The sequence below is a fragment of the Macaca thibetana genome, chromosome 19 (assembly GCF_024542745.1).
Source record: "Macaca thibetana thibetana isolate TM-01 chromosome 19, ASM2454274v1, whole genome shotgun sequence".
In the NCBI taxonomy this organism is placed as follows: domain Eukaryota; kingdom Metazoa; phylum Chordata; class Mammalia; order Primates; family Cercopithecidae; genus Macaca; species Macaca thibetana.
The window spans coordinates 4758627-4784218 of record NC_065596.1 but is presented as its reverse complement, the minus strand read 5'-3'; the positions used below and the strand labels follow the sequence as shown (position 1 = coordinate 4784218).

Genomic DNA, 25592 nt, shown 5'->3' with positions numbered 1-25592 from the left:
AAGGAGATTAATACTTATTGAATCGACCAGGTGTGGTGGCTCACGCCTGTAATCCCAGCACTTTGGGAGGCAGAGGCGGGCGGATCATCTTAGGTCAGGAGTTCGAGACCAGCCTGGCCAACATGGTGAAACCCTATCTCTACTAAAAATATAAAAATTAACTGGGTGTGGTGGTACACTCCTGTAATCCCAGCTATTCCAGAGACTGAGGCAGGAGAATTGCTTGAACCCGGGAGGCGGAGGTTGCAGTGAGCCAAGACCGCGCCATTGCACTCCAGCCTGGGCAACAAGAGCGAAACTCTGTCTCAAAAAACAAAACACAGAGACACTTATTGAATTGTAGGACTCAAACAGACACACAAACAGGTTTTACACAAACCTCACCATAGGCTCACATACACTTAATCTTCAAAGAGTGAATTGTTCTCACCCACATCCCATGTGGCAGAGAGGTGCCTTCCAGCCCCCAAGCCTCTCACAAAAAGTGGCTCTTTAGCCCATCCTGATGGGGAAGACATTTTACACCACTTGAGCATATAGACTCTAAAAAGTGCTTTTCTGGGGCCGGGCGCGGTGGCTCAAGCCTGTAATCCCAGCACTTTGGGAGGCCGAGACGGGCGGATCACGAGGTCAGGAGATCGAGACCATCCTGGCTAACACGGTGAAACCCCATCTCTACTAAAAAATACAAAAAGCTAGCCGGGCGAGGTGGCGGGCGCCTATAGTCCCAGCTACTCGGGAGGCTGAGGCAGGAGAATGACGTAAACCCGGGAGGCGGAGCTTGCAGTGAGCTGAGATCCAGCCACTGTACTCCAGCCCGGGCAACAGAGCGAGACTCCGTCTCAAAAAAAAAAAAAAAAAAAAAAAGTGCTTTTCTGTAAAAGTAGAAAATGGGAGTTCAAGGATGCAAAAGGGCTGGAAGTGGATTTGATACTGCTGCTTCAATCCTTCAACTGTTATAAATTGTAGATGATTCCAGGAACATCCCTCATGACTTGACCCTGTGTCCGTTTGCTTTTCCACTGAGAGCACAGTGAGGGCAGCAAAGGTGTGGATCTCATGGCTCAGCCGCACGCCCTCCTCTGAGCTCTTCCTGGTAGCGCTCACCTCCACTAAGGGCACATCTGCCAGCAGACCTCGCTCCAGATGGCCCCACGGGACCCCACCATGCTCAAGCCTTGCAAGGCTGCCCCCGACCCACATCTGCTGTTGGGGTAGGACGGAGGCCTACAAAACTCAGACTAAACATCTTGAAGTGACAGAAATATCACTTCTGGTATCCAGGGAAAGACAGGAAGTTGTTGTGAGGTTGGATGGTGAGCTGGTTTCCCTCATTCCTGCCACATCCCTGGCAGGACACTCTGACTTGCTATCCAGGTAACAGCGGGCACTGCCTCCACCAAAGGAAGGGCCTGACACCTACCATGGCTGCACAGCTCAGCAAAGAAGGAACTCTTCGGTGCTGTCAGGACACAGTTTCTTGCGAGTTCAGTACACTTTGCATTCTGGGAGTGACATGAAGTGAGTGGGCTCCATGGCCAGTGGCACCTCTCTGACATGGCGGCCTCCCGTATACCACAAGGCTGGAGTTCTGCAGGGTGGGTTCTGTTCCACAAAGCAGTAAGTGCTGGCCTTGGAGGCCAGGCTATGAAACCAGCCCTGCAGCAGCACACGTGACACGCACAGAGGCGAGAAGACCTCGTCACTGTCAGTGCCCGAGCCAGGTGGAATGTGCCAGAAAATCTGTGGTGGGCAAGTTAGGGAAGGTAAGAAGTTTGATTGTGTCCTGCAGTCTATGGCCATACCACCCTGAACGTGCCTGATCTCGTCTGACTGTGTCCTGTAGCTGGGACATGGTAGGGCTACGTCTCTGTGATGCCACTGTTGGTTTTGAGGCTTCTGTGGTGGTTGGTGCAGAGCTGGTGGTTATGGGACAGTGGATCTTGTATGGTCAAGGGGCATGTGTCCCATGACACACATTCTGCCACGGCTTCTTCCAGCCTGTCACTTTAGAGCTACCTGGGTTGTCACAGAGAAACGTTCTAGTGTGAACTTTTATTTATTTATTGAGGCAGAGTCTCTGTCACCCAGGCTGGAGTGCAGTGGTGTGATCTTGGCTCACTGCAACCTCTGCCTCCCAAATTCAAGCGATTCTTCTGCCTCAGCCTCCTGAGTAGCTGGGATAACAGGCACATGCCATCACACCTGGCTAATTTTTTGTATTTAGTAGAGACGGGGTTTCACCACGTTAGCCAGGATGGTCTCAATCTCCTGACCTCGCGATCTGCCTGCCTTGACCTCCCAAAGTGCTGGGATTACAGGTATGAGCCACCGTGCCCAGCCTTAGTGTAAACTTTTAAACACATTGACCAGCAAGAATCTACAGTGTGGGTTTGGATGGGAAACGGAGCTGGACGTGACCTCCTGACAGCCTTGGAATAACATGATGCTGACAACCATGAATTAGGGTGTCCGCGGGCAGATCCCATTGGAGAACTGTGGGATGCACCTTTGTTTTCAGAACCACAGCATCCCCAAAGATCTGAACCAAGGACATTGATGAAAGGTTAAAGGCAGATTGTGGGAGCCCTCTCAATTCTGTGCAGTCACATATGTGAGCTAAGGGCTGGGAGTGTTTCTTAACTTCAGACTAGGTTCCAAGAAAGGCCTGTTGGGACCCAAGTCCTCCCTCCTCAGTCCTTCAATTCATCCTAAGGTGGTGGAAAGGGTTGCATATGTAATTGAAGACATTTCCATATTGCTTACAATCAAGAAGCTGCTCTTAAATGTGTGCATGGTTTCATGGTTTCAAAATGAACTAGGATGCATAAGAAAGCAATGACAGAAAAGAAGTTAAATGAATATGAAACTGAAGAGTTTAGTTTCCATGGATATTTAAAAATCAGTCAACTTGAAATGAATATTCAGATTAAAAAGATATAAGATTGATAATCTTACAGCAGAACTGGAAGGTGCATCTTCAAAATGTCTATATCTGGCTGAAAACAATCAAGTTCTTCAACAGGAATTATTACCTACAAAAACGATACATCAGAAATGTAAAGAATTTGAGAAGAATAAAAAGGTGTTAGAACAAGAAGTGAGAGGAGTTAGCTAGCTTGCCTTAGGTAAACAGCAAGGGAAGGGATTTTGGAGAGCCCCTGACCCACTGGTTAGTGCCTTCTTCCCATATATCACAAGTTCTCTGATTGGATTAAAAAATAATAATAATTAGCACAGGGAGTCGTGCCTAGAGATATGCCCACAGCTGCACAGATAGAACTTTTAGCCCACTCAGATGAGGAAACTTGCACAAACCTTTAGCTCACTTAAAGAAAGGAACAAGGCCCAACATACAAATGCCTTCATCCTTTGTGTAACTAGTGGGCTTCCAGGAAATAGCCTGTACTCCTTTTATGGGCATATACCTGGTGGGCTCTGGTGGGTTCTGGTGGGCACTTTCTTTTTTTAGACATTCTTTAGCCTCTATGAATCATCACTTCAGCCTCTGATTGATCCCAGGCCAAGGTCCTGGGCCAGGCTGAATCATGCTTTGCCAAGACAGCCTTCAGACTAGTCAGCACATTTCTTCCCCTTTCCAGTCTATAAAAATCCCAGACCCAGCCTCATAGTGGGCAATCCATTTGGGCTCCACTCTCTGCTGCGGAGAGCTTTCTTTCTTTTTTTTTTCTTTTTTTTTTTTTGATACGGAGTCTCGCTCTGTCGCCCAGGCTGGAGTGCAGTGGAGAGCTTTCTTTCTTTGCTTATTAAACTTTTGCTCCAATCTCACCCTTGTGTCTGCATTCCTTAATATTCTTGGAAGTAAGACAAAGAACTCCACATACTACCTCAGAAAACAAAAAACTGCTATACTGTGGTGCATTGGCAAGACTGTAACAGAAGTAGTAAATCTGAAAAGTCATATGGAAATGAACATGATATAGAATATGTAGAGAAGTTTAAATGGGAGACTGAAGAAAGAGCAAGACAAGAGAGACAAAAATTAGAAGTCCATCTACAGAACAAATGAGATATTAGCAGAAGTCTGCACCAAGCTTCTACAGACAAAGTGGGTCAAATGTTTACTCTCCATTTTTACAAGGCCAGTCCAAGAGTTATCTTGTGTTGAAAATCTTAACAGTGTAGGTCTCAACAGAGGACATATTATGAGAGAAAACTTAAGGATCCCTACCTCACACCCAGGGACTTCAAATAGCAGCATGAACTACTCAACAAAGACTCAGCCAGATTGGATAGAAAAAAATAACTGCAGAAGTAAAAAATGCTGTTGCTGAATTGGAAATTAGCTCTCATATGATTTCTTCTGTAGAATCCACTGAAGAATGAGTCACATCTAAATCAATGTCCTTTGGAAAGCATAATAAGAATATGTTCCAATTTTAAAGAAAAATAGGCCGGGCGTGGTGGCTCAAGCCTGTAATCCCAGCACTTTGGGAGGCCGAGACGGGTGGATCACGAGGTCAGGAGATCGAGACCATCCTGGCTAACACGGTGAAACCCCGTCTCTACTAAAAAAATACAAAAAACTAGCCAGGCGAGGTGGCAGGCGCCTGTAGTCCCAGCTACTCGGGAGGCTGAGGCAGGAGAATGGCGTGAACCTGGAAGGCGGAGCTTGCAGTGAGCTGAGATCCGGCCACTGCACTCCAGCCTGGGCGAGAGAGCCAGACTCCGTCTCAAAAAAAAACAAAAAAGAAAAATAAAATAATTTATAAGAATAAAATTTTATTACTGGGCTGTTTACGTGATACTTTCTCATTAAATATAACCTGACAATCTTTATTAAATGAAAATATTTTTGTATCATCAACAACAACAAAAGAACTAGGATGAAGAATTTCCCACATTCTTAATATATATAGGGTTTCTCTCCAGTATACATTCTCATGTGTGCTCAAAAGGCTGTGTGAAGGCTTTCCCAAATTTCTTACATTTATAGACTTTTTTTTTTTTTTTTTTTTTTGAGATGGAGTCTTGCTCTGTCGCCCAGGCTGGAGTGCAGTGGCCGGATCTCAGCTCACTGCAAGCTCCGCCTCCCAGGTTCACGCCATTCTCCTGCCTCAGCCTCCCGAGTAGCTGGGACTACAGGCGCCTGCCACCTCGCCCGGCTAAGATTTTGTATTTTTAGTAGAGACGGGGTTTCACTGTGTTAGCCAGGATGGTCTCGATCTCCTGACCTCGTGATCCGCCCGTCTCGGCCTCCCAAAGTGCTGGGATTACAGGCTTGAGCCACCGCGCCCGGCACATTTATAGACTTTTACCCTACTCTGAGTCTTTTCATATATTCACACTCCAGAGGACAGTTGAAGATTTTCCCACTTTTTTTTTTCTTGAGACAGTGTCTCATTCTGTTGCCCAAGCTGGGGTGCAGTGGTGTGATCTCAGCTCCCTGCAACTTCTGCCTCCATGTTCAAGCAATTTCTCCTGCCTTAGCCTCCTGAGCAGCTGAGATTAGAGGTATGCACTACCATGCCTGGCTAATTTTTTTGTAATTTTTAGTAGACATGGGGTTTCACCATGTTGACCAAGCTGGTCTCAAACTTCTGATCTCAAATGATCTGCCTGCCTTGGCCTCCCAACGTGCTGGGACTACAGGCATGGGCCACCAAGCTTGGCCTTTTAAAAAACAAAAAACAAAAAAACAGATTTCACTGCAGCAGGAGTCCTGTCTTTGAAATGAATTAGGGGCCGGGCGCGGTGGCTCAAGCCTGTAATCCCAGCACTTTGGGAGGCCGAGACGGGTGGATCACGAGGTCAGGAGATCAAGATCATCCTGGCTAACATGGTGAAACCCCATCTCTACTAAAAAATACAAAAAACTAGCCGGGCGAGGTGGTGGGCGCCTGTAGTCCCAGCTACTCAGGAGGCTGAGGCAGGAGAATGGCATAAACCCGGGAGGTGGAGCTTGCAGTGAGCTGAGATCCGGCCACTGCACCCCAGCCTGGGCGACAGAGCAAGACTCCGTCTCAGAAAAAAAAAAAAAAAAAAAGAAATGAATTAGGTCGGCGGCCGGGCACGGTGGCTCAAGCCTGTAATCCCAGCACTTTGGGAGGCCAAGACGGGCGGATCACGAGGTCAGGAGATCGAGACCATCCTGGCTAACACGGTGAAACCCCGTCTCTACTAAAAAAATACAAAAAGCTAGCCGGGCAAGGTGGCGGGCGCCTGTAGTCCCAGCTACCCGGGAGGCGGAGGCAGGAGAATGGCGTAAACCCGGGAGGCGGAGCTTGCAGTGAGCTGAGATCCGGCCACTGCACTCCAGCCTGGGCGACAGAGCGAGACTCTGTCTCAAAAAAAAAAAAAAAAAAGAAATGAATTAGGTCAACTGAAGGATTAATCACAATGTTTACATTCATATGGTTTCTCACCAGTGGGACTTCTTTCATGTGTTCAAAAGAAACTGGAACAATCCAGGGCTTTAAAACAATGTTTGTATTCACACAGCTTTTGTCCAGTATGAACTCTTTCGTGTATTCAGAAGGAGCTGGAAAAACTGAAGGCTTCAGAATGTTGCTTATATTCTTAGGCTTTCTCTCCCATATGAGTCCTTTCATGCAGTCGAAAGTGACTGGAAGAAATGAAGGCTTTTCCACATTGTTTGCATTCATAAGGTTTCTCTCCAGTGTGAGACCTTTCATGAATTCGAACAGAACTTGAAAATCTGAAGGCTTTCCCACATTGTTTACATCGATAGGGTTTCTCTCCTGTGTGAGTTCTCTCATGCATTCGAAATTTACTGGAAGAAATGAAGGCTTTTCCACATTGTTTACACTGATACGGTTTCTCTCCAGTGTGAGTCCTTTCATGCAATCGAATTTGACTGGAACGAAGGAAGGCCTTACCACACCGCTTACATTCAAACGGTTTATTCCCAGTGTGAATTTTTTCATGTTCTCGAAGGGAACTTGAAAAACTGAAGGCTTTCCCACATAGTTTACATTCATAGGGTTTCTCTCCAGTGTGTGTCCTTTCATGCAGTCGAAAGGAACTGGAACGAATGAAAACTTTTCCACACTGTTTACATTCATAGGGTTTCTCTCCAGTGTGCGACCTTTCATGAATTCGAAAATAACTTGAACACCTGAAGGCTTTCCCACACTGTTTACATTCATAGGGTTTTTCTGCACTGTGAGTCCTTTCATGTCTTTGAAGGGAACTTGAAAAACGGAAGGCTTTCCCACATTGTTTACATTCATAGGGTTTCTCTCCAGTGTGAGTTGTTTCGTGTTCTCGAAGGGAGCTTGAAAAACTGAAGGTTTTATGACACTGTTTACATTCATAGGGTTTCTCTCCAGTATGAGTTCTTTCATGCATTCGAAGAGAAATGGACCAACTGAATGATTTGCCACACTGTTTACATTCATATGGTTTTTCTCCAATATGAGTTCTTTCATGCACTCGACAGGAATTAGAAGAGTTGAAGGCTTTCCCACATTCTTTACATTTATAAGGTCGAGCCCCAGTGTGTGTTATTACATGTGCTTGAAAGCTTGCAGAATAAAAGAAGGCTTTTCCACATTCTTTACATTCATAGGGTTTCTCTCCACTGTGAGTCCTTTTATGCCTTCGAAAAGAACTGAGAAAACTGAAAGCTTTACCACATTCTTTACACTTGTAGGGTTTTTCTCCAGTATGGGTTCTTTCATGAGTTCGAAAGTATGTGGGACAACTGAAGGCCTTACCACATTGCTTACATTCATAGGGTTTCTCTCCAGTGTGAGTCCTTTCATGTCTTTGAAAAGATTGGTAACATATAAAGGCTTTCCCACACTGTTTACATTCATAGGGTTTCTTTCCAGTGTGAGCATGTTTTTGAAAAGACTGGTAATATATAAAGGTTTTTCCACATTGCTTACATTCATAGGGTTTCTCTCCAGCATGAATCCTTTCATGTCTTTGAAAAGGCTGGTAATATATAAAGGCTTTCCCACATTGTTTACATTCATAGGGCTTCCCTCCAGTGTGAGTTCTTTCATGTTTGCTAACGCAGTGGCGATAACTGAAGGTTTTCCCAACCGCTTTACGTTTACATGGTTGCTTTTCATATTCCTGATACTCATTTGGTTTCTGTCCAATGTGAGATCTCATGTGCCTATTAAGGGATGAATGATGCATGAAGTCTTTCCCACAAAAGCTGCATTCATGTGGTTTTGCTCCAGTAGAAGTTTCCTTGTTGATATTAACATTTGGCATCTGGCTTGTGGTTTCTCCACATTTGCTACCTTTTCTACTTTCACAGAGTCTCTCAACCATATGACATCTGTAAAAAATGAGCAGTACATTATCAGTGGCTTTTAAATTATTTTGTATTTATTAGTAGGTATGAGAATTACATTTTAACCATTTTCGGAGGAAGTGTAGGATATCTGCACTGTCTGAATTGTTTGAAAGTTAATATATTCAATGCTCTGGAAGAAGACTCAACTGTAGTTATGATCAAAACAGTCAATTTTTTTGTTTGTTTTGTTTAAATAAGAGATGGAGTCTCATTCTCTCACCCAGGCTGGAGTGCAGTGGCACGATCACAGCTCAGTGAAGCCTTGAATTCCTGGGCTCAACCAATCCTCCCATCTCAGCCTCCTGAGCAGCTGGGACTATAGATGCGCTATAGATGCGTGCCAGCATGCCTGGCTAATGCTTTTCTTTTTTTTTTTTTTTTAGACAGAGTCTTGCTCTGTCACTCAGGCTGGAGCGCAGTGGTGTGATCTAGGCTCACTGCAGCCTCTGCCTCCTGGGTTCCAGCGATTTTCCTGCCTCAGCCTCCTGAGTAGCTGGGATTATAGGAGCACACTACCACGGCCGGCTAATTTTTGTATTTTTAGTGGAGATGGGGTTTTGCCATGTTGGCCAGGCTGGTCTTGAACTCCTGACCTCAGGTAATCCGCCTGCCTTGGCCTCCCAAAGTGCTAGGATTACAGGTATGAGCCACCGTGCCAGGCCTTTTTTTTTTTTTTTTTGAGATGGAGTCTCGCTCTGTTGCCCAGGCTGGAGTGCAACGGCACGATCTCGGCTCACTGCAATCTCCGCCTCCCAGGTTCACGCCATTCTACTACCTCAGCCTCCTGAGTAGCTGGGACTACAGGCGCCTGCCACCATGCCTGGCTAATTTTTTTTTTTTTTTGTATTTTTAGTAGAGATGGGTTTCACTATGTTAGTCAGGATGGTCTCGATCTCCTGACCTCGTAATCCGCCCCCTTGGCCTCCCAAAGTGCTGGGAATACAGGTGTGAGCCACCACGCCCAGCCTTTTTTTTTTTTTTCCCCAGATGAGGTCTTGTTATGTTACCCAGGCTGGTCTTGAATTCCTGGCCTCAAGTGATCCTCCTACCTCAGCCTCCCAAACCGCTGGGATTACCTGCACGAACTACTGTGCCTGGCCAAAAGAATCATATTTATAGAAGGATTTTCTAAATGCTATTTCAACGTGATTTATTTTTCACATCCTGAACATCTATGATGTTTTTAAGAAAACATTTTCAGTGAAAGTTTTCTAGGAATAACTAAATTTGAAGCTGTGCTTAATTGTTTTGCCTGCTTTCTTCTGAAATTCCCCCACGGGCCGCTATTCTTCTGTGGATGCAACTCACCTTCGATTTCTCCCCTGGTTTCTGTGGTCATCTTCAATGTCCTGGTCTTCCCACTTTTTTCCTAAAATGCACACCCAGAAACACCGTTATAAATTATTACAAACTACAGAAAATCATTACAGTCTAGTTTCATGATTAGCTGTGACTCTGTCTGATTCAATCACCGAAAGATTCCCTTTCCACATTTCAAATCTTGGAACACAGGTGTCAAGCAAGAAACACTTGTTCTGTGTTCTATATTTAACTGAGGAGAGAAATGTTGATATCCTTACCTAGACAGACCAGGTTTTTGAAGGTCTCCTGCATCACATCTTCGTAGAGCTTTTTCTGTGAAGAATCCAGCAAAGCCCACTCCTCCAGGGTGAAGTTCACAGCCACATCCTCAAAGGAGACTGAGTTCTGAAACATTCCACATATGTTTACAGGAGGATGGGTAAGACTGGTGGTACTGGGGATCTATACTCAATTTATAAGAAGTTCCCATACAATTCTGTGTTCTCCAAACACCTGGTGTATGACTCGGCTGTCAGAACTACAACTGTCCACACTGACTTCCTCATAAAATTCATGCGATCGTGAACACACAGAAATTACTTCTATTTTTTTCTTTTTTCTTTTTCGTTTTTTGAAACAGAGTCTTGCTTTATTGCCCAGGCTGGAGTTCAGTGGTCTGATCTTGGCTCACTGCAACCTCCGCCTCTGGAGGTCAAATGATTCTTGTGCCTCAGCCTCCTGAGTAGCTGGGACTACAGGTGTGTGCCACCACACCCAGCTAATTTTTTGCATTTTTAGTAGAGACAGGGTTTTGCCATGTTGGCCAGGCTGGTCTCGAACTCCTGAGCGCAGGCAATTTGCCCCACCCCCCGGCCTCCCAAAGTGCTAGGATTACAGGCGTGAGCCACTGTGCCTGATCAATTACTTCTATATTTTTACTGTGATTATTTGGAACTTTATTGTTCTCTAAAGGTGGACTCAAGCTCACATTGGAAAAGTAAGAGAAATGCTATACAAATGAAACAAATTTTAAGACCTCTAATCCCTTGTGAGAAACTCATTTCCTACCTTATGAAGCATCTTACTCAGCATTTCATTAAACATGGAATCAATCTGGATATAAGGTTTTAATAAATAAATACACCTTCAAGAACGGTAGGCTTTTCTTTTATTCCCATCAACAAACGAGAGGCCAGGAGGCCTGTGGAAAGCTAAATTGTCATGAGGAGCTGCTGGCCAAGTCCTGAAGGACTCGGGCCACTACTGCAGTGGGATTATTAAGGAATCAGAGAGATTGACACGTTGAGGAGGAATTATTTAATTACTTAGGTGCACTGACCCAGTTGGATTAACATCTAAAGGACTGAGCCTCGAGCAAAGAGTCAAGCTACCTTTTCAGTATTTCGTGGGGTGGGGGGAGATTTGTGCAGGGGGACAAAAGTGAGAAACAAAGACAGTTATTCAATTAAGACATGCATTACATTATTTCTTACTTTTCAAGGAACAACATGTTTTACGACTTGAGATTATCTGTTTAGTGACCTTGCAGCTGCACAGCTAGAGAAACAGAGTCTTCACAATGCCTGGGAAAGGGAGAGATAAGGCTCACTAGCCACAGAAAAACAGGCAGTCAATTTTTAAAGGACTTCAGCTCTTTCTCTTCCTCAGGGGGAACTGGTTTTCCTTACATACAACTGAGGTTTTGCTCACACATCTTTAAAATTTCTTTTAATTTCTGTTCTACTATGAGTACTCAAATCTAGCTGGCTGAATGAAAATATTCCTTTGCAGAAGTATTAATTTCAACTTGTTTGTGTAATATTTATCACAGGCTCAGTTCTTCCTTTTGTCTCTCTCATATTTCATGGATCTAGCAGGTTACTGGGAAGTTAGAGCTCAGGCCTGAGGAGGAACGTATGGCAACTTAGGCCCCTACAAAATCCCTACACCAGGAGAAGGTTTATTACGTGTATACTTGAGATCTTGGGAAGAGCGGTTAGGCTGGCTTGGGGTTTTCACTGAGGTTAGGGAGTGGGCTAGTGTGGGAGTTCATGCATACAGGCAGGGGCTAATGTGGATTGGATGTCTCACCAGCACCAAATGAGGGTGACCCAGGCTTTCTTCCTATCATATCTGGATGTGGGGTATATAGTGGAAAAGGAGGAATGAGATTTTATTTTATTTCATTTTTTTTGAGACCGAGTTTCGCTGTTGCCCAGGTTGGAGTGCTGTAGCGTGATCTCGGCTCACTGCAACCTTCGTCTCCTGGGTTCAAGCGATTCTTGTGCCTCAGCCTCCTGAGTAGCTGGGATTACAGGTGTGCACCACCACACCTGTCTAATTTTTGTGTTTTTAGTAGAGACAGGGTTTCACAATGTTGGCCAGGTTGGTCTTGAACTCCTGGGCTCAAGCAATCTGCCTGCCTCCGCTTCCCAAAGTGCTGGGATTATAGGCATGAGTCGCCATGCCTGGCAAGAATGAGATTTTAAAGTGATCATCCATCAAACATCACAAAAAAATGAAGTCAGAGACTTCCAATTTCGGGTCTTACAAGTAAGGAACGTAGAAATTGTCATTCCCAGTCGTGCAAGTAAAAAATAAACAAATATCAAATCAATTACTCTTCTTAGATCCATTAAAGAATTGAGAGTCGGCCGGGCGTGGTGGCTCAAGCCTGTAATCCCAGCACTTTGGGAGGCCGAGACGGGCGGATCACGAGGTTAGGAGATCGAGACCATCCTGGCGAACACGGTGAAACCCCGTCTCTACTAAAAAAAAAATACAAAAAACTAGCCGGGCGTGGTGGCGGCGCCTGTAGTCCCATCTACTCAGGAGGCTGAGTCAGGAGAATGGCGGGAACCCGGGGGGCGGAGCTTGCAGTGAGCTGAGATCCGGCCACTGCACTCCAGCCCGGGCGACAGAGCCAGACTCCGTCTCAAAAAAAAAAAAAAAAAAAAAAAAAAAAGAATTGAGAGTCATAAGGCAAAGTTTTCTCTCTAAAATTTGAGAGACAAATAGGAAAAGTAACAATTTTATAATAGTCCCAGATCATCATGTTTTTCTTAAGAAGGCCTGTTCTCAAAAAAATCCATTTCAACAAAAGCCTAACCTACTAGGATTTTGCCAAAGCCTATGTGACCTGGGGGCAGGGACACAGAAGCATGTGTGAAAGTGAACCGTTTTTTGTCTTCCCAACACCAATACAAGGTGTCTTTTCCAACACCATTCTCCAACTCTCTGACATCGACTGTGCCCTAAAATATAATTCAATTTTAAGTACCCAGAATTAGTCAGACTCCGTAGGTTAAGGACTCAGTCCCATAAGACTGCCCCCATGTCAGATGCAAGTCACACAGTGGGGTGCCCAGGCCACCCATGCTTCTATATGCCAACTACAAATCTGGAGTTCTCACAACACCCTTTATAGTTCAATAATTCACTAGGGCCTCCCTCAGAAGTCAGGAGAGTGACTTCCTTAGCATCACCGGTTTAATTACAAAACATACAACTCACGAACAGCCAAGTGGAAGAGGCCCATTGGTCGGTATGGGGAGGAGGTGGGAAGTTTCCATGCATTCCCTGGGTGTGCCATCCTCACGGCACCTCAATATGTTCACCAACATGGAAGTTCTCAGAGCCCCAATATTTATGAAGGTCCCATCAGATAGATATGATTGATTAAATCATTACACACTAATGATTAATTCAATCGCCACTCCTCTTTTCTTTTGTGAGGCTGGGGGCTAGGGCTGAAAGTTCAAGGGTGGGTCTTTGTGGTCACCATTCCTAATCCTAAAGTCATCTAGGATCTCCTAAGAGTGCTACTTTGCAAATAAGGAGGATCCTTTCACCCTTCTCACTTGTGAAATTCAAGAGATTTAGGAGCTCTGTGCTAGGAATCACATACAAAGACCAATCATATCATATTACAAAACATTGCAGCTCAGGGGCACAGGCTCACTAAAAGACTGAGATCAAATCATAGGACTATAACATGTTTCCCTTCCACCTACAGCTTACCAGTATTGTCATTAGGGTTTCTGTTTAAAAACAAGTGGCTGCAATGAAAGAATATTGCAGTTTCCTTCTGCATGTTTCAGACTTTATTTGCAAGTGTCTAGAGAACCCCAAAGATGACAGGAGAGAGAAAAGCAAGGACACCAAAGGGAGGCCGAGACGGGCGGATCACGAGGTCAGGAGATCGAGACCATCCTGGCTAATATGGTGAAACCCCATCTCTACTAAAAAATACAAAAAATTAGCCGGGTGAGGTGACGGGCGCCTGTAGTCCCAGCTACTCGGGAGGCTGAGGCAGGAGAATGGCATGAACCCGGGAGGCGGAGCTTGCAGTGAGCTGAGATCTGGCCACTGCACTCCAGCCTGGGTGACAGAGCGAGACTCCGTCTCAAAAAAAAAAAAAAAAAAAAAAAAATCAGCTGGCCGGGCACGGTGGCTCAAGCCTGTAATCCCAGCACTTTGGGAGGCCCAGACGGGTGGATCACGAGGTCAGGAGATCGAGACCATCCTGCCTAACACGGTGAAACCCCGTCTCTACTAAAAAATACAAAAAACTAGCCGGGCGAGATGGCGGGCGTCTGTAGTCCCAACTACTTGGGAGGCTGAGGCAGGAGAATGGCGTAAACCCGGGAGGCAGAGCTTGCAGTGAGCTGAGATCCGGCCACTGCACTCCAGCCTGGGCGACACAGCGAGATTCCATCTCAAAAAAAAAAAAAAAAAATCAGCTCTGATCTTAGTTATTTCTTGCCTTTTGCTAGCTTTTGAATGTGTTTGCTCTTGCTTCTCTAGTTCTTTTAATTGTGGTGTTAGGGTGTCAATTTTAGATCTTTCCTGCTTTCTCTTGTGAGCATTTAGTGCCATAAATTTCCCTCTACACAGTGCTTTAAATGTGTCCCAGAGATTCTGGTATGTTGTGTCTTTGTTCTCATTGGTTTCAAAGAACATCTTTATTTCTGCCTTCATTTCATTATGTACCCATAGTCGTTCAGGAGCAGGTTGTTCAGTTTCCATGTAGTTGAGCGGTTTTGAGTGAGTTTCTTAATCCTGACTTCTAGTTTGATTGCACTGTGGTCTGAGAGACAGTTTGTTATCATTTCTGTTCTTTTACATTTGCTGAGGAGTGCTTTACTTCCAACTGTGTGGTCAATTTTGGAATAAGTGTGATGTGGTGCTGAGAAGAATGTCTATTCTGTTGATTTGGGGTGGAGAGTTCTGTAGATGTCTATTAGGTCGGCTTGGTGCAGAGCTGAGTTCAATTCCTGGATATCCTTCTTAACTTTCTGTCTCGTTGATCTGTCTAATGCTGACAGTGGGGTGTTAAAGTCTCCCATTATTATTGTCTGGGAGTCTAAGTCTCTTTGTAGGTCTCTAAGGGCTTGCTTTATGAATCTGGGTGTTCCTATATTGGGTGCATATATACTTAGGATAGTTAACTCTTCTTGTTGAATTGATCCTTTTACCATTATATAATGGCCTTCTTTGTCTCTTTTGATCTTGTTAGTTTAAAGTCTGTTTTATCGGAGACTAGGATTGTAACCCCTGCTTTTGTTTGCTTTCCATTTGCTTGGCAGATCTTCCTCCATCCCTTTATTTTGAGCCTATGTGTGTCTCTGCACGTGAGATGGGTCTCCTGAATACAGCACACTGACGGGTCTTGACTCTTTATCCAATTTGCCAGTCTGTCTTTTAATTGCAGCAATTAGCCCATTTACATTTAAGGTTAATATTGTTATGTGTGAATTTGACCCTGTCATTATGATGTTAGCTGGTTATTTTGCTCGTTAGTTGATGCAGTTTCTTCCTAGCATCAACGGTCTTTACAATTTGGCATGTGTTTGCAGTGACTGGTACCGTTTGTTCCTTTCCATGTTTAGTGCTTCCTTCAGGAGCTCTTGTAAGGCGGCCTGGTGGTGATAAAATCTCTCAGCATTTGTTTGTCTGTAAAGGATTTTATTTCTCCTTCACTTATGAAGCTCAGTTTGGCTGGATATGAAATTCTGGGTTGAAAATTCTTTTTTTAAAGAATGTTGAAGATCGGCCCCCATTCTCTTCTGGCTAGGAGAGTTTCTGCCAAGAGATCTACTGTTAGTCTGACGGGCTTCCCTTTGTGGGTAACCTGACATTTCTCCCTGGCTGCCCTTAACATTTTTTCCTTCATTTTAACTTTGGTGAATCTGACAGTTATGTGTCTTGAGGTTGCTCTTCTTGAGGAGTATCTTTGTGGCGTTCTCTGTATTTCCTGAATTTGAATGTTGACCTGCCTTGCTAGGTTGGGGAAGTTCTCCTGGATAATATCCTGAAGAGTATTTTCCAACTTGGTTCCATTCTCCCTGTCACTTTCAGGTACACTAATCAGATGTAGATTTGGTCTTTTCACATAGTCCCATATTTCTTGGAGGCTTTGTTCATTTCTTTTTACTCTTTTTTCTCTAAACTTCTCTTCTCACTTCATTTCATTCATTTGATCTTCAATCACTGATATGCTTTCTTCCACTTGATCAAATCAGCTACTGAAGCTTGTGCATGCATCACGTGGTTCTCATGCCATGATTTTCAGCTCCATCAGGTCATTTAAGGTCTTCCCTACACTGTTTATTCTAGTTAGCCATTTGTCTAATCTTTTTTCAAGGTTTTTAGCTTCTTTGCAATGGGTTTGAACATCCTCCTTTATCTCAGAGAAGTCTGTTATTACTGATCGTCTGAAGCCTTCTTCTCTCAACTCGTCAAAGTCATTCTCCGTCCAGCTTTGTTCCGTTGCTGGCGAGGAGCCGCGTTCCTTTGGAGAAGAAGAGGTGCTCTGATTTTTAGAATTTTCAGCTTTTCTGCTCTAGTTTCTCCCCATCTTCGTGGTTTTATCTACCTTTGGTCTTTGATGATGGTGCCATACAGATGGGGTTTTGGTGTGGATGTCCTTTCTGTTTGTTAGTTTTCCTTCTAACAGTCAGGATCCTCAGCTGCAGGTCTGTTGGAGTTTGCTGCAGGTCTGTTGGAGGATGCTCAGCTGCAGCTCTGTTGGAGACCCGGTTTGCCTGCCTATCACCAGCACAGGCTGCAGAACAGCAAATATTGAAGAATGGCAAATGTTGTTGCCTGATCCTTCCTCTGGAAGCTTCATCTCAGAGGGACACCTGGCTGTATGAGGTGTCAGTCAGCCCCTACTGGGAGGTCTCTCCCAGTTAGGCTACTTGGGGGTCCGGGACCCACTTGAGGAGGCACTCTGTCTATTCTCAGATCTCAAACTCTGTGTTGAGAGAACCACTACTCTCTTCAAAGCTGTCAGACAGGGAAGTTTCTGCTGCCTTTTGTTCGGCTATGCCCTGCCCCCAGAGGTGGAGTCTACAGAGGCAGGCAGGCCTCCTTGAGCTGCAGTGGGCTCCACCCAGTTCCAGCTTCCCAGCCGCTTTGTTTACTTACTCAAGCCTCAGCAATGGTGGACGCCCCTCCCCCAGCCTCGCTGCCACCTTGCAGTTCAATCTCAGACTTCTGTGCTAGCAGTGAGTGAGGCTCTGTGGGCATGGGACCCTCCGAGCCAGGTGCGGGATATAATCTCCTGGTGTGCCATTTGCTAAGACTGTTGGAAAAGTGCAGTATTAGGGTGGGAGAGTCCTGATTTTTCAGATACCATCTGTCATGGCTTCCCTTGGCTAGGAAAGGGAATATCCCAACCCCTTGTGCTTCCCGGGTGAGGCGACGCCCCGCCCTGCTCTGTGGGTGGCACCCACTGTCTAACAAACCCCAGTGAGATGAACCCAGTACCTCAGTTGGAAATGCAGAAATCACCTCAGTTGGAAACACAGAAATCTTCTGTGTTGCTCACGCTGGGAGCTGTAGACTGGAGCTGTTCCTATTCGGCCTAATCTTGGAACCTCAAGGCCGAGTACTGTTATATCTTAGTTGTTACAGTGTTATGTTTAATCAGATACATATTACATATCCAATAATTAATATAAAACATAGGATTGACACAAATGGACTAAAATAGTTAATTTTTTTTTTTTTTTTTTTAGTAGCGATGGGGTCTCCCTATGTTGCTGGTCTCAAGCCATCCTCCTGCCTCAACTTCCCAAAGTGCTGGGATTATAAGTGTGAGGCAATGCATGCAGCCTAAAATATTTTAGAATATAAAAGGGATATAACAGATACAACAACAACTACTACTACTACTTCTGTTCCTACCACTCCTTCTAAAGCCACCATAAAAATTCCTGAGCCTCAAATACATAGATATACAACAATACCAACTCATACCTAAAATCACAGGATTACCAGAACACACTCTACAACATGTACTTGATGAAAATATATTATTTTTTGAACAACTGCTAGAAAAATCAAGGGACTAATAATATGTAGTCTCAGACCATTTGAAACGAATGCCTAAAGAGTTTCTACACACACATCCAATCAATGTATTTTTATAGATGCTTGGCATGCATTCCCAAATACCCCTTAGAAAACCACATAAATGCAACTCAGCCAATGTATGTAGCTACAATCAAGCATTCAATAACATCTCAAACTAATGGACAGCACCCATAATACATAGAAAAATGCCACAGAAACAGACATGCCAATCAAAACAGACCATTACCCAGCCTGGCCATCATGGTGAAACTCCGTCTCTACTAAAAATACAAAAATTAGCTGGCATGGTGGCTCATGCCTATAATCCCAGCTACTTGGAAGGCTGAGGCAGGAGAATTGCCTGAACCCAGGAGGTGGAGGTTGCAGTGATCCGAGATCACGCCACTGCACTCCAGCCTAGGCAACACAGTGAGACTGCGTCTCAAAAAAAAACACAAACAAAACAAAACAAAACAGATCATTAGATAAAAGCCATCTGTCAGACCCAACACCAATCCAAGTACCAAAGTCAAACCATATACTGAGGCCGGGCATGGTGGCTCTTGCCTGTAATCCCAGCACTTTGAGAGGCTGTAGTGGGTGGATCACAAGGTCAGGAGTTTGAGACCAGCCTGGCCAACATGGTGAAATCCCAACTCTACTAAAAATACAAAAGTTAGCTGGGTGTGGTGGCAGGCACCTGTAATCCCAACTGCTCAGGAGGCAGGAGAATTGCTTGAAACTGGAAGGCGAGGTTGCAGTGAGCCGAGATCGAGCCACTGCACTCCAGACTGCGAAAGAGCAAAACTCCATCTCAAAAAAAAAAAAAACCAAACAACAACAACAACAACAACAACAAAAGTATACTAGAAGAACTAATATGACAAGCATAAATATGATATATACTCCTACAAGTCATTTGTTGATACTCGGTATGAATTCTGGTACCAACCCAGACTTGAAGGAAGTAAAGATTATGATTACAAAGCAGATCTAAAAGATGGTACAACACCAGACACAGCTATCACACCAACCATTCATATTACATATACCCAACTTTCAGACCTCCACGGGAAAAAATATCAATGCCACTGGGATACCCATTGGACTGTGATACATAATAGAAGAGGATAAGACATACTAAAATGATTCTCTAACTTTCCACTTTTGGGAAATTTTGCCTTCCCCAACCTTGCTATAATCATGCCAAAAGTCAAACTTATTTGACAGAACCACAATTTTTTGACAGAACTAAAAAAATCCTCACTAGTAGAATTAGACTGGAAACAGATTACACCCAATAATCTTTCTATCCCCCCAACGAGGCAGAGTCTTGCTCTGTCGCCCAGGCTGGAGTACAGTGGCGTGATCTCTGCTTGCCGCAACCTCCGCCTCCTGGGTTCAAGTGATTCTCCTGCCTCAGCCTCCCGAGTAGCTAGGATTACAGGCACCTGCCACCACACCCAGCTAATTTTTGTATTTTTTAGTAGAGACAGGGTTTTACCATGTTAGCCAGGCTGGTCTGGAACTCCTGACCTCAAGATCCACCTGCCTCGACCTCCCAAAGTGCTGGGATTACAGGTGTGAGCCATTGTGCCTGGCTCACCCAAAAACCTTAACTGATCCTGATCACTTTACACACACGATTTTTTTTTTTTTTTTTTTTTGAGACAGAGTCTTGCTCTGTCATCCAGGCTAGAGTGCAATGATGCAATCTCGGCTGGCTGCAACCTCCACCTCCTGGGTTGAAGCAATTCTCCTGCCTCAGCCTCCTGAGTAGCTGGAATTACAGGCGCCTGCCACCACATCCAGCTAATTTTTTGTATTTTCAATAGAGACGGAGTTTCGCCACGTTGGCCAGGCTGGTCTCGAACTCCTGACACAGGTGATTCACTCACCTTGGTTTCTCAAAGTGCTGGGATTATAGGCATGAGCCACCATGCCTGGCCTACACACACGACTTCTGAAACACATGCTAAAACAACAAAAGATTACGTAGACAGAGTTGTCTTAAATATACTTGTTTTCAAGGGTACCAGTTAAACACCGCAACTGAGAAACTTACAAAAAAAAAATGTACAGAGTCAACACCACTCAATGAGACATGTATTTTAAGGGGCAACCAACATTAATATGCTTCCACCTTAACATATATTAGAACTATATTTCATCATCCTACAGGTGAAAAAACCTTACCCTCACCCATTTTTCAATATAATTTACTAAAATGGCTACACATACCTAGACCAACAAGCTTTACAAATCAAACTGAATGAACAGACACAGCACCATTCAGAATTTGACATAATACAACACATGCTAAATTCACATTGGATGGCAAAGTTGGCTACAATATATGCAAATTACCTTTATTTATTTATTTAATTTTTTTTTCGAGACAGTCTCAAGGGTGGAGTACAGTGATGTTATCTCAGCTCATTGCAACCTCTGCCTCCTGGGTTCAAGCAATTCTAATTCTCCTGCCTCAACCTCCCGAGTAGCTGAGATTACAGGTGTGCGGCACCACGCCTGGCTAATGTTTTTTTTTTGTATTTTTAGTAGAGATGGATTTGCTATGTTGGTCAGGGTGGTCTTGAACTCCTGACCTCAGGTGATCCGCCCGCCTCGGCCTCCTAAAAGTACTGGGATTACAGGCGTGACCCACTGTGCCCAGCCCACAGTTTTATTTCTTAAGAGCAGGGTTTGATTTTAAACACAAACTTAACTCCCACATGTCAACAACCACTTCCATACTCTCCTCTATCTCACAGACACTTAATGAAATACAATCAATGATGACTCATATAAATTACCTCACAGAATATCAAAAGGTGTTTAATTACAATATTGATTACAAGGTAGGCATCTTAAAAACCAATCTATTTATATTAAGAAACTTGATGGTGAAAGACTGCAAACCCAATGTACTAAGCGAAGTACTTTACTAACTCAGACTTGGAATAACATAAGAAACCCAATACAATCAGGAAAACTATTTACAAAACACTGGCAGATCATAAAGCAGCTATAGCTCAACTGGATACATCCAAACCATCAGGATGTGAAGATTCAAGGTAATGTATATTAAGCCTACTTGAATTAAGATGAGGAGACTCACTACTAGCTTTTGACCCAAGTACACTGACAGATAAAAGATATGATCTACAAATAACCACCTTAGGAAAACCATTACTTACTGATGATTATTTTATACAAAAATAATTAGTATTCCAATTCTGAAAAACTATATATTACACTTTTCAGGGTATGGTACCCAAACTAGATTACTGACATATCAGCATCAAAAACATGCCCACAATCAGCCGGGTGCAGTGGCTCATGCCTGTAATCCCAGCACTTTGGGAGGCTGAGGCAGGAAGATCACCTGAGGTCAGGAGTTCAAGACCAGCCTGGCCAAGATGGTGAAACCCCATCTCTGCTAAAAAATACAAGAATTAGCCGGGCGTGGTGGCAGGCGCCTGTAATCCCAGCTATTCGGGAGGCTGAAGCAGGAGAATTGCTTGAACCAGGGAGGCAGAGGTTGCAGTGAACCATGATCACGCCATTGCACTCCAGCCTGGGCGACAGAGTGAGACTCCATCTCAAAAAAACAAAAACAGGCTGGGTGCGATGGCTCACGCCTGTAATCCCAGCACTTTGGGAGGCCGAGGCGGGCAGATCACGAGGTCAGGAGATCGAGACCATCCTGGCTAACATGGTGAAACCCCATCTCTACTAAAAATATTTTTTAAAAAATTAGCCGGGCGTGGTGGTGCGCGCCTGTAGTCCCAGCTACTCAGAGGCGGAGGCAGGAGAATGGCGTGAACCCGGGAGGCGGAGCTTGCAGTGAGCCGAGATCGCACCACTGCACTCCAGCCTGGGCGACAAAGCGAGACTCCGTCTCAAAAAAAACAAAAACAAAAACAAACAAAAAAATTCTCACAATGACTCTAGACTTAGGAACCTTCCACTGGATAATTGCTCAGAGAAAAACACACTGACCTATTAAAACCACACGAGGAAAGAAAAATCACAACATACACTTACAATCGGAATGTATCAAAGTGGTGTATGTCATAAGCATCACTCTCACAAATCTCAAAGCTTACCACTTAGCCGGCCGCAGTGGCTCACGCCTGTAATCCCAGCACTTTGGGAGGCTGAGGCGGGCGGATCACAAGGTCAGGAGATCGAGATCATCCTGGCTAACAGGGTGAAATCTTGTCTCTACTAAAAATACAAAAAATTAGCCGGGCGTGGTGGCGGGCACCTGTAGTCCCAGCTACTCGGGAGGCTGAGGCAGGAGAATGGCGTGAACCCAGGAGGCAGAGCTTGCAGTGAGCCGAGATCGCGCCACTGCACTCCAGCCTGGGCGACAGAGCGGGACTCCGTCTCAAAAAAAAAAAAAAAAAAAAAAAAAAAAAAAAAAAAAAAAAGGCCTACCACTTATATGGAAGAAATGACATAGAGAGATTTTCCATCATCATGGCACTCCAACATAGGAGAAATCTCTTGGGTAGAAGCCACGCGGATAAAGAAACACAAACAAGAAAATTTTAAAAACCTGAACAAGCTCAAGATAAATTCCATCCAGAAACCAAAGAAAATTAAAATCGCACACATTCACGCAAGGGAACAAAATTACCCAGAGCGAAGGGAAACTAGAATGAAGGGTGGCTAGAATTAATGTTTGATCAAGGAGTCCAAAGGCAAGAAACACAAACTTTCTGATCAGTTATGATAAGGAGTCCCCTTCCTTGCAGTTCGAAAAGAAAGCCCACATTCAGAAGGTCAAAAACACCCCCAGGCTTGAATGCTGGGAGCACTAGAGGGGAGTCAGTCCCTGGTGATGAGAGCAGGGGCGTTTGAGCAGTCACAGGAACCTCTGGGAGCTCCTCTGGTCCTCCTGATCCCGGCAGCAAGGACCTCCCCAGGCTTCGGTTATCACAAGTGAGGAAACGCACCCGTGGATTCTTCGTAAGGTTTCCAGCCAAGTGGATTCTTAAACGCACAAACCCCACAGACCGAGATGGGATCTCCCCAGGACCCTCCCGCAGTCACCGAACAATCTGGGGAGATGCGGGGCTGCGGGTGCGGAGCTGCCCACAGAGGGGCTCCAGGGCCGGGGGCCGAGGTCGCCCCGCGGGGATGGGATAGGACGCTGGGGCTCCCGGCTGCCGGTCCAGCCCCCACGGAGAAGACCGAGGACCTAACTGCGCCCGTGGTGGCCCCCGGGTCTGCAGACCCCGGAGTTGACTGCAAGGAGGTCCCCGGCCTCGGCCACGGACGGTTCCAACCAGAAACCTCCCCTCGGACACTGGCCCCGCACACTCACCATTTCCCAGAGTCCGGGAAGTCCCGGTGTCCTCCCTATGGATCTGTCAGTAGCTGCAGGTCACGGCGCGACAAAGGATGCGCCGGAGCCACCTTCGCCCTCAGAAGCAGGTGAAACGCAATCTTGACAGGGGCCAGGAATGGCGACGTCCGCACTGCGCATGCGCAGCGTGCCCCTCCATCTTTTCAACTGAGGTCCTGATTGGACAGATCCAATGGCCCCGCCTCTTTGTCACTGAGTGACAAGGGAGCAGGAAGGGGCGTGGTTGAACTGGCCTGGCTTCAGTCCGGTTTGTCCCTGCCAGGACGTTTGCATTTAAGCCGAATGTATTATTTGCCTCCCATCCATTTTAAGTGTTCTCTTCAGTACTTTTAAAATACATTCAGATTGTGAAGCCAATTTCCAGAATTGTTTTCATCTTGCAACCCTGATACCTGTCTCGTTGCACAACTCCCCGTGCACCCCTTCCCTCAAGGTCTTTTGCAACCTCCATTCTACTGTCTGAATTCGTGAATTTGACTGGGGGTATCTCATGTAAATGGCATCATAAAGTATTTGTCCTTTTCTGACGTGTTTATTTCACTTAGCATAATGTCCTCGAGCTTCACCTTGTAGTATGTGTTAGAATTTACCTCTTCTTTTTTTCTTAAAAGACAGGCTTTTGCTCTGTGGCCCAGGCTGAAGTGCAGTGGTGTGATCATTGCTCACTGCAGTCTTCAACTCCTGGACTCAAGCAAGCCTCCAACCTGAGCCTCCTAAGTATCTGGGACCACAGGCACACACCACCAAGCCTGGCTAATTAATTGTTTTAATTTTTTAATTTTTTGTAGAGATGTGCGTCTCCTTATGTTGCCCAGGCTGGTCTCGAACTCCTAGGTTCAAGCCTCAACCTCTGAAAGTGCTGGGACTACAGGTGTGAGCCACTGCCACTGGCCAATTTACTTTTTGTTTTCTTTGGAGATGGAGTTTCGCTCTTGTTGCCCAGGCTGGAGTGCAGTGGTGCTCAGCCACGGCAACCTCTGCCTCCCAGGTTCAAGCAATTCTCCTACCTCAGCTTTCTGAGTAGCTGGAATTACAGGTGCCCGCCACTACTCCGGCTAATTTTTGTATTTTAGTAGAGATGGAGTTTCACCATGTTGGCCAGGCTGGTCTGGAACTCCTGACCTCAGGTGATCCGCCTTCTTTGGCTTCTCAAAGTGCTGGGAGCATAAGCCACTGCACATGTCCCCAATTTATTTCTTTTTAATGTCGAATTATATCCTATTGTACGTAGATATCACAAATCTGGATCTATTTATCCATTTATTTATTTATTTATTTATTTATTTATTTATTTATTTATTTTTGAGACAGAGTCTTGCTCTGTCGCTTCACTGGAGTGCAATGGCGCGATCTCGGCTCACTGCACTCCACCTCCTGGGCTCAAGCGATCCTCACGGCTCAGCCTCCCAAGTAGCTGGGGTTACAGGCGTGTGCCACTATGCCCAGCTAATTTTTGTAATTTTAGCAGAGGTGGGGTTTCACCATGTTGCCCAGGCTGGTCTCAAACTCCTAGGGTCAAGAGATCTGCACACCTTGGTCCCCCAAAGCGCTGGGGTTACAGGCATGAGCCACCTCCCCCGGCCTTATTTATCCTTTCATGGACACTTAGGTTGCTTCCACCTTTGGCTGTGGTAAATCATATTCCTGTGAACATGGGTGAACAAATATGTGAGTTGCTGCTTTCAGTTTTTTTAAGGTATGCTCAGAAGCAGACTTCCTGGATCATATGATTACTTCGTATTTATTATTTATATAAAGAATGGCCATACTCTTTTTTCCTAGCAGCCATAGCATTTTTCATTCCCACCAACAGTGCACAAGGATCCCAAAAGGTGTTCTCACTTTTTTGATGGTGTCCTTTGAAACACAAAAGTTATCAATTTTGCTGGGCATGGTGGTTCACGTTTGTAATCCCAGTACTTTGGGAGGCTGAGGCAGGAGGATCGCTTGAGGTCAGGAGTTTGAGACCAGCCCAGGCCAACATTCTGAGACCCTGTCTCTACAAAAAAATTTAAAAATCAGTTGAGTGTGGTGGTGCACACCTGTAGTCCCAGATATGCAGGAGGCGGAGGCAGGAGGATCACTTGAGGCTGGGAGGTTGAGGCTGCAGTGAGCCATGATCGTGCCACTGCACTCCAGCCTGGGTGATGGATCAAGACCCTGTCTCACACACACACACAAATATTCATCCTATACTAGGCATTGATATTTTATTTTTGTTATTTTTTGAGACAGGGTCACGCTCTGAGATCACAC

At 45.1% G+C, this 25592-nt stretch overlaps 1 protein-coding gene across 2 annotated transcripts; it reads right to left on the bottom strand.

Moving 5' to 3' along the window:
• Positions 1-1882: 1882 nt before the first annotated feature.
• ZNF14 (zinc finger protein 14) lies at positions 1883-23498 on the bottom strand. Of its 2 annotated transcripts, XR_007721529.1 has the most exons (5): positions 23295-23441; positions 9877-10003; positions 9605-9665; positions 6387-8278; positions 1883-3035 (listed from the first exon to the last, which is right to left on the bottom strand). XR_007721529.1 is itself a non-coding variant. In XM_050769558.1 (4 exons), exons 1-4 carry the CDS (start codon positions 23295-23297, stop codon positions 6541-6543), a joined length of 1929 nt encoding a protein of 642 aa, XP_050625515.1. In that variant the 5' UTR covers positions 23298-23498; the 3' UTR covers positions 6014-6540. The 2 variants fall into 2 exon arrangements, 1 of the variants encoding a protein (XP_050625515.1); XM_050769558.1 differs by lacking the exon at positions 1883-3035 and having other exon boundaries at positions 6014-8278; positions 23295-23498.
• Positions 23499-25592: the final 2094 nt, after the last annotated feature.

Bases quoted from the DNA above. Each gene is read 5' to 3' on its own strand.
- ZNF14 (XM_050769558.1), bottom strand. The intron at 9,666-9,876 runs GTAAGGATATCA...TGTGCATTTTAG, and splicing joins CAAAAACCTGGTCTGTCTAG to GAAAAAAGTGGGAAGACCAG. The intron at 8,279-9,604 runs GTGAGTTGCATC...CATTTTTTACAG, and splicing joins AACCAGGGGAGAAATCGAAG to ATGTCATATGGTTGAGAGAC.